The sequence below is a fragment of the Rhamphochromis sp. 'chilingali' genome, assembly GCF_963969265.1.
Source record: "Rhamphochromis sp. 'chilingali' genome assembly, chromosome: 3".
Lineage (NCBI taxonomy): Eukaryota > Metazoa > Chordata > Actinopteri > Cichliformes > Cichlidae > Rhamphochromis > Rhamphochromis sp. 'chilingali'.
The window spans coordinates 39,029,113-39,038,275 of record NC_137931.1 but is presented as its reverse complement, the minus strand read 5'-3'; the positions used below and the strand labels follow the sequence as shown (position 1 = coordinate 39,038,275).

Below are 9,163 nucleotides of genomic sequence, written 5' to 3'. Positions count from 1 at the left end.
TGTAAGCAAAATTTTAAAACGACATTTAAGGACAAATTGTTGTTATGGCCGAGCTTTGAGACGAGCATTTGAAATAACCGTTCATTGCTTACTGTAAAATCCGCGTCATCAATCCTCGACAAATGTGCTTGTAAACAAATCCAGCTTCTTCTGAAATTAGCAACACTTGAATGTTTAAAAATTTTCGGGTTTTGCCAGAATGTACACCGACAGAAGATGAGCATTTGGTCACTAAAGGGCTTCTCAACATGTCTGCTCGGACGCTGCAGGAGCTGGTCGCCGCCGCTGCCTCCCTGCACGCCGACAGGCTGGCTGTGACACACTCGGTGTCCGGAAAACCATCGGCGTCCCTCACCTACAGAGACCTGGTTCAACTCGCCGATGAATTCTCTCGTGCTTTGCAAAATAACTGTTCTCCTAGGAGCGGGGTGATCGGGCTTTACTGCAGAGATGATTTGTTTGTACCTGTCTGGATTTTGGGGTGAGTGCAAACCTTAGAGATCGACCTCTGTAATTTATTTATGGGCGATATTAGTGATCAGAATCAAGGAGACGGAAATTGAGGCAAAAAAAAAAAAAAACCCACAAAAAGGAAAGTTGTCATTCCAAGCTACGATAATTTATATCAAAATATATACAGTGAATTCTTATTTATGTGACAGGTACAATGCATGTTAATAAAAGAGAGTACACAGAAGATTCAAGGATGTAGTAGAGTAGAATTTGCAGGTGACAAGATAAGATAACCTTTAGTTGTCCCACATGTGGAAAGTTTGTTTTGTTACAGCAGAAAGTGGACAGTGCAAAGTTACATAGCAAAATTTAGAAAACACTGGAATAGAATAAGATAAGATACTGTACACAATAGAATAGAATAAAATTAAAAATAAAGAATAAAATAAAACAAATGCTATATGCAACTGAGTATAATACAACGATGTCAGAAAAGAGTATTGCACTTAGTTTTATTGCTATTGCACATGCGTGTGTTTGGTCAGTTGGAAGTCTTTGTTGTGGTGTCTGACAGCAGTGGGGAGGAAAGACCTGCAAATCTCTCCGTCCCACATCGTGGGTGCCGCATCCTGCCACTGAAGGAGTTGCTCAGTGCTGTCAGAGTCTGCATGGGGTGGGAGATGTTGTCCAGCAGGGATGACAGCTTAGCCACCATTCTCCTATCATTCACCACCTCCACTGGGTCCAGAGGGCATCCTAGAACAGAGCTGAAGAGCTGTCATATTCAGAACTTCTCATTATTTTAATATTTGTCAGTGCCTATGTGCTTCTTGTGTGTTATGGCTGCATGTGCCTCACTGCTCTATAACAAATCATAACTCACAAATGACTCTGCTTTGTTTGTCAGGATCTTGCAATCCTCTGCTGCTTACGTCCCACTGGACCCAGAATCTCCTGGACTCCTCTCTGCCAGAGTCATGAACCAATGTGGCCTCAAGTACTGTGCTGTACAGACCGACCTCCTGCAGGTTGAATTTTGTCATATTTTATCAGCATTAATACAACAGCTGTGAGTAATTTTGCAAATGTAATACTCAGGCCTCACTTAACCCTCGGAGTAAAAGAGTAAAAAAAAACTCATAAAAAATATGTATGTGGGGTAATCAGGTTTTTAGTTTTTAACTGTTGCAAATCTGCAACGCCTGCCTTGAGAGGGTTAAAAGGTTAAACCATCCAGACGATGAAAACACACGAGAAAGGCCATGGTCTTATTTATTTATTAAGGCCAACAGCCACCTTTGTCTTTCCAGATTTAGTACATAAAAATACACACAGCCATGGAGACATCCTGAGAAAGAACCCCACCCCAAAAGACATGGAAATATAAAATAATGATAAAATTAGATATTCACAAAGCTGACACTGACCTATTACAACAAGGGCTCCACAGTGGGACTTTGATTCTGTCTGATTCTGTCCATCTAGTATAACAATCTGTGCAATAGCCAACCCAAGATTCTAATTAATTAATCCAGCTACGTAACCTGAGAACATCTTACTAGCCAGATGACTGTGGATTTTGGGGTGTTTGGGTTGAATTTTTCTTTACAAAACCCAATTCAAGATCCCCTCCTGTGCAGTAACAAAAAATATTCCAAGTGTATGTTTCCTACAGATGACTCGTCTGTAATATTAAGAGTTTTTTTTTTAATGCAATATCAGAACACCTTTGTAAATTCTTTGTTAATGAATTGTGTTTTTTTGTGAATATTTATATTGCTATTGTTTTTTTCAACTTAAAGCAATTTCAGGCAGCTCTCATCAAACACGTAACTGTGGAAGTTTGTGTGGAGCTGCTCAAGTTCAAACTGACTCTGATTCACATCGAGCCGCTGCGAGTCGCCCAGCGTGAACGAGGAGCAGGACAAACTTCATCAGTAAATGATCTCAGCGGTTCAGCTGTGGAGCAAGACGACGCTGGGCGCAGGGAGTTGGCGTATGTGCTGCACACATCGGGAACAACAGGCTTTCCAAAGACTGTGAGGGTACCACACAGGTGTATACTTCCCAACATACTGCATCTGAGGTCAGTAAGGAATCATTTATGCCTTTGCCTGTTGTAGAGTGGCATTTTCAGTCCAAGACAAATCCCTTCTCTTTCTGCTCAGATCTTTGTTTCAGATGAGGCCGGATGATGTGGTTTTCCTCGCCTCACCTTTAACCTTTGATCCCTCAGTAGTGGATATTTTTCTCGCCTTATCATCTGGGGCTCAACTCCTCATTGTCCCTAATGTGATTAAGAAAATGCCCAATCGACTAGCTGAACTGTTGTTCAACGATCACAAGACAACTGTCCTCCAGGCAAGTGTAAAGCCAGTTGTGTTTGTGAGGCAGTATTCCTTGTTTGTGCAATGCTTCATTTTCACTGTTGTCACAGGTCACGCCCACTCTGCTGTTGCGCTTCGGCCATCGTATTCTAAAACAGGACGTGCTGTCGTGCGGCTCTTCACTGCGGGTGTTGGCTCTGGGTGGAGAAGCCTGCCCGTCGCCCACTCTGCTGGAGAGCTGGAGACATGAGGACAATAAAACCAAAATCTACAACATCTACGGGATCACTGAGGTTTCCTGCTGGGCCAGCTGTTACAGAATACCAGAGTCTCTGCTGCGGTCAAGTAACCTGTGAGTGGACCCCCCGTTTTAAAATGTTCATGACTTCTACAAGTTTGTCCTACAGATGTAGGAGTTATCTAACATTACAAACATCTCACAGCACGGTGTCTTCTGTGCCTCTCGGGACTCCTCTGATGGGCACAGTGGTAGAAGTCAGAGATGAACATGGCTGTGTTGTTTCAGAGGGTGAAGGACAGATCTTCATAGGTAGGAAAAACACTGTGAGTTCTCTGCAAATTAATCACATTGAGATGAAGAAAAACCTCATGAATTCATATGATCGTTTGTGCAGGTGGAGAGGACCGAGTGTGTCTCTTGGATGATGAAGACACTGTTGTCCCTGGGACGATGAGGGCTACAGGAGACTGGGTGAATGTTAAAGATGGACAGCTGCACTACCTGGGACGGAGAGACCGACTGATCAAACGCAATGGAAAACGAGTGAACTTAGACAGCCTGCAGCAAGTAAGATGTTTTCTGATGTACAGTGGGGCAAAAAAGTATTTAGTCAGCCACCAATTGTGCAAGTTCCCCCACCTAAAATGATGACAGAGGTCAGTAATTTGCACCAGAGGTACACTTCAACTGTGAGAGACAGAATGTGAAAAAAAAAAATCCATGAATCCACATGGTAGGATTTGTAAAGAATTTATTCGTAAATCAGGGTGGAAAATAAGTATTTGGTCAATAACAAAAATACAACTCAATACTTTGTAACATAACCTTTGTTGGCAATAACAGAGGTCAAACGTTTACTATAGGTCTTTACGAGGTTTGCACACACAGTAGCTGGTATTTTGGCCCATTCCTCCATGCAGATCTTCTCGAGAGCAGTGATGTTTTGGGGCTGTCGCCGAGCAACACGGACTTTCAACTCCCGCCACAGATTTTCTATGGGGTTGAGGTCTGGAGACTGGCTAGGCCACTCCAGGACTTTCAAATGCTTCTTACGGAGCCACTCCTTTGTTGCCCGGGCGGTGTGTTTTGGATCATTGTCATGTTGGAAGAGCCAGCCTCGTTTCATCTTCAAAGTTCTCACTGATGGAAGGAGGTTTTGGCTCAAAATCTCACCATACATGGCCCCATTCATTCTGTCCTTAACACGGATCAGTCGTCCTGTCCCCTTGGCAGAAAAACAGCCCCATAGCATGATGTTTCCACCCCCATGCTTCACAGTAGGTATGGTGTTCTTGGGATGCAACTCAGTATTCTTCTTCCTCCAAACACGACGAGTTGAGTTTATACCAAAAAGTTCTACTTTGGTTTCATCTGACCACATGACATTCTCCCAATCCTCTGCTGTATCATCCATGTGCTCTCTGGCAAACTTCAGACGGGCCTGGACATGCACTGGCTTCAGCAGCGGAACACGTCTGGCACTGCGGGATTTGATTCCCTGCCGTTGTAGTGTGTTACTGATGGTGACCTTTGTTACTTTGGTCCCAGCTCTCTGCAGGTCATTCACCAGGTCCCCCCGTGTGGTTCTGGGATCTTTGCTCACCGTTCTCATGATCATTTTGACCCCACGGGATGAGATCTTGCGTGGAGCCCCAGATCGAGGGAGATTATCAGTGGTCTTGTATGTCTTCCATTTTCTGATGATTGCTCCCACAGTTGATTTTTTCACACCAAGCTGCTTGCCTATTGTAGATTCACTCTTCCCAGTCTGGTGCAGGTCTACAATACTTTTCCTGGTGTCCTTCGAAAGCTCTTTGGTCTTGGCCATGGCGGAGTTTGGAGTCTGACTGTTTGAGGCTGTGGACAGGTGTCTTTTATACAGATGATGAGTTCAAACAGGTGCCATTCATACAGGTAACGAGTGGGGGACAGAAAAGCTTCTTACAGAAGACGTTACAGGTCTGTGAGAGCCAGAGATTCTCCTTGTTTGAGGTGACCAAATACTTATTTTCCACCCTGATTTACGAATAAATTCTTTACAAATCCTACCATGTGGATTCATGGATTTTTTTTTTTCACATTCTGTCTCTCACAAATTACTGACCTCTGTCATCATTTTAAGTGGGGGAACTTGCACAATCGGTGGCTGACTAAATACTTTTTTGCCCCACTGTATGTAATTATAAGTCATGTGATTGATTCAAAAAAGAAATAATTCCACTGGCTTAGCCTCATGTTAGACCAAGACTGACACATGAAGGAACACACATCACTCGTGCTTTTAACATCCAACAACTTTTACGTCTTATCCAGGTCACAGTGTCAGCAGAGAAGCCCAGACCTTGGTTTCTGAGGGATGAGCTTGACCACCTCCCCAGAATACCCTCCCCAAGCTCAGTCAGAGTTGTAGCAACGTGTTTCCGAGCTAGCCAAGAAATATAATCTCTCTGCCTGGCCTGGGTCTGCTCCAGGGCCTGTTCTTGTTAGAACATGCCTGGAATACCTCAACTGGGAGGCGCCTTAGTCAGTCTCTCGAGCCACTTCAACTGGATCCTTTTTTTAACATACTGAAGGCAAAGCTGATGTACTGATTGTGGTAAATTAAAGGAAAGATTTGAATCCTTAACCCCCACCCTAAAGAAATCTGGTGTCTCTGTTATGAACCAGTTTCCTCACTCAGATTCACTGTTACTAAAAATAATGAAAGACTATTTTTTCAATTTATTGTCACATACACACAGCAATAAGAAAAAAAGAGCAAACAAGAGAAAAGCAGTTTTAGCTGATTAATAATTGCGTTTTTAAACTGGTGGCACCTTTTCTTAATGCTGTACTTTAATGTGGATACTTTTCATTAATTCTTTGTAAACAAAATACCTTTTCAACATCTTTTTGATTTTGATTTACATCTCCCCTCCTGCAGGTCCTGCTGAGTCTCCCTCAGGTGGAAGCCTGCGCTGTGGGTCTGCACCAAGGATTTCGACTTCTCGCCTTTGTCGTGGCATCCACATCTGGACACCAGAAGGCAGCTTCCACCTCCGCATCTGTACAGCAACGTGCAGAACAAATTCCCTCTGCTTGTGCTTTTGGTGAGCATGCTGAGAACCTACCCTCTTCTGTCAACCCCCCCCTGGAGGAGTCAGGCGGTGCAGACGGAGATCTGAAGAAGCTCATTCTGAGCCAGTTGTCTCTGCTGCTGCCTGCTCACAGCGTTCCTGACACGCTGGTGCTCGTCCCGGCTTTATGCCTGACTGCTCACGGTGAGCTTTAGACACGCTGTCACTGCTGAGGAGAAACAGCAGCTAATTCATTCACCACTTTATCCATTCACCTTTCTAACTGTCGTTTTTTGATAGGCAAAGTCAACATGGAGGCATTAGTCAGAGTTTATGAAAAACAGAGACAGTGTTTAGAGTCTTCACAGAGAAATCGCAGTGAACTGAGGCAAATTCTTCAGACTCTGTGGCGGGTATTTTCATTTTTGATGACAACATTCATGCTCTAAATTTAAATAAACCGTTGTCTCCTTATGTTCATTCTCTTTTAAACTATCTATCAACAGGATACTTTAAATCTTGCTGTAGATGTTACCGTTGACGAGAAGTCCAAGTTCCTGTTCAGTGGAGGAGATTCTCTGAAGGCTCTGCGTCTCTGTGAAGACATCCTCACTGCTGTGGAAGTGACCTCACCAGAGCTCCTGGAGGTTATACTTGATGGGACCTTCTCTGACATCGTGAATCATGTTGCCAGAGCAAGAGGAATCTTGGAGCATGAGAACAGCCAGTCAACGCCGTCTCAGGCCAAGAGACGGCACGTCGAATCCACGTCTCAGGTACTAGAAAAGAGAGTGCGCAAAGACTGGACAGCAGCTGAGAGTCTGCAGGTGGAGAAACAGGCTGTGAAAGTCATAAGAAGAGGGGGCGAGGTGATAGAGATGAACATCAGATATACAGAAGATGATAAAACAGTGCAGAATCAACTCCTCGGAGAAAGGGAGTCTTGTGGAGAAGCTGATTTGGGCCTCAGTCTGAGCTGGTCCTCAGACACAGGCAGATGTGTGGACGCCTCCCCGGTGCTTCTAGTACAAAACAGAGCTGATCACAGGTCAGATTTGTTCAAAGCAACAGTGTTTATCGGCTCACACTCCCACAGGATCCAGGCTTTAGAGGTCGCCACCGGAAACCTAATGTGGGAGCGAGTTCTTGGAGACAGAATCGAGGCCTCTGCTGCCGTGTCTCACTGTGGCGCCCTTGTTGTAATAGGTAAGTGTCAGCTTTGTGAATACCTAATGTTCAGGAGGTTTTATTACTTTATATTTCTATATCTTTTTTTTTGGGGGGGGGGGGGGGTTCTTTCACAGGATGTTATGACGGCTGTGTGTATTTTTTATGCACTGAAACTGGAAAGACACAGTGGGTGTTTGAGACGGGAGATGCTGTGAAGAGCTGTCCTGCTGTGGATCCTCTCACTGGTCTGGTGGTAGTGGGCTCACACGATGGGTACGTTTACGCCCTAAACTCAGAGGTGAGTGCTCGATGCAAAGAGACACAAGGACTCGAATGATTCAGAAAAGTCACAGATTGATGGTTGCACTCGATACCTGTCTCACGTGTTTGAAGCAGACACTCTATTTTCTGTTTTCAGGTTCAGAAGTGTGTTTGGAAGTGTCACTGTGGTGGAGGAGCTGTGTTTTCTTCTCCACGTCTTCACGCGTCACGCCGTCAGGTGTACGCGGCTTCACTGGGAGGACGCCTGCTCTGTCTCAGCATCGTAAGTGAAGGTCGTTTTGCCATTTGGTGCACAAGTGGAAATAAGAAAGGAAGAGGCACGAGTCTGTTTGAATCAGAAATTTTTGTAAAAATATTTCTATGATGACTTTGAGGGTGTTAGTTTAACGTTTAAAATGAGAAAGCTCTTCATCTTTCAGCTGTTCCCTTTAGGAGTCGCCATGCAGATCATCTGTCTCCATCTCACACTATCGCTAGCATCCTCCTCTGTCACGTCAACCCTCTGCATGTCCATTTTCACTACATTCATGAACTTTCTCTGTAGCCTTCCTCTTTCCCTTATGTGCACATTTGTCTCAAAAGAGAAATTTGCTACTGACTATAAAACATTAAAAAAGGAGAATAATAAGAGTGATGGCCCTACATGTCTCACGTGTGTTTCTCTTTCCCAGGACAGTGGAGATGTCTTGTGGTCTTACTGCAGAGACACTCCTTTCTTCTCCTCACCAAACTGCTTCTCTGAGCACATTGTGATCGGCTCGGTTGATGGACACATCTGCTGCTTCAGCAACACAGGGAAACTTGTAAGGAGCTCACTTTTTGTTATAATATTTTCCAGTTACTATATATACAAAACCTGATTTGCTGAAGATTTGAGCGATTTCGGGGGTTTTGGTTTTTTTTTTTGGTTTTTTTTACATTAAAGTCACAACCATTCATTACGACAACATTCAAATGTACTCGTATGGTGAAAAGGGGGGAAGGGGCCTGGCTATTTTCTGAATCCTCTGTGTAATTCATAACTGTATGACCCTTGTGTGTATTTGCAGCTGTGGCAGTTTCTAACAAAGGGTCCAGTTTTCTCCTCTCCATGCATCACGTCAGACCAGCAGAGACTTCTGTGTGGATCACATGACGGTTGCCTGTACTGTTTGAATTGTGCAGATGGCTCTTTGGTTTGGACTTTTCAGACGACAGGCAAGGTGTACTCCACCCCATTTGTGTTTGACGGCTCAGCTGTGGGAAAAAGGGGTTCACTGGTGGGCCTGGCCTCCACTGACGGCACAGTCTGGATCCTGGATGGAAAAGACGGACGGATGTTGGCCTCGCATACCTTTCCCGGGGAGCTGTTTTCATCCCCGGTGGTGTGGGAAAGGTCACTCCTAGTCGGATGTCGTAATGACTATGTGTATTGTCTGAGCCTGAGTGTAAAAGAGGAAACGTAGAAGGATATATTTTATTTTTGTACCTTTTTTTAAAAAAAAAACAATAAACACAACTTGTTTGTCAGTGAAGTGAGGTGTTTTGGGAAATAGGATTTTTAAGTCAATTCTACTTGTTTTCTGAGATCCATATGTCTTGTTACACATACAAGCTTAGTTGAGGCATTTTTTTAGAACTCATCAATCTTTATA

At 44.1% G+C, this 9,163-nt stretch overlaps 1 protein-coding gene across 2 annotated transcripts; it reads left to right on the top strand.

The window, feature by feature from the left end:
- Nucleotides 1-175: 175 nt before the first annotated feature.
- On the top strand, nt 176-9,038 carry aasdh (aminoadipate-semialdehyde dehydrogenase). Of its 2 annotated transcripts, none has more exons than XM_080876813.1 (14): nt 176-481; nt 1,361-1,481; nt 2,256-2,539; nt 2,622-2,814; nt 2,891-3,132; nt 3,224-3,330; nt 3,416-3,588; nt 5,945-6,281; nt 6,378-6,490; nt 6,584-7,283; nt 7,382-7,545; nt 7,666-7,791; nt 8,201-8,332; nt 8,579-9,038. In XM_080876813.1, the coding sequence occupies exons 1-14, from the start codon at nt 249-251 to the stop codon at nt 8,972-8,974; spliced, it is 3,321 nt and encodes a 1,106-aa protein (XP_080732939.1). In that variant the 5' UTR covers nt 176-248; the 3' UTR covers nt 8,975-9,038. The 2 variants fall into 2 exon arrangements, 1 of the variants encoding a protein (XP_080732939.1); XR_013970943.1 differs by having other exon boundaries at nt 227-481; nt 8,206-8,332; nt 8,579-8,719.
- Nucleotides 9,039-9,163: the final 125 nt, after the last annotated feature.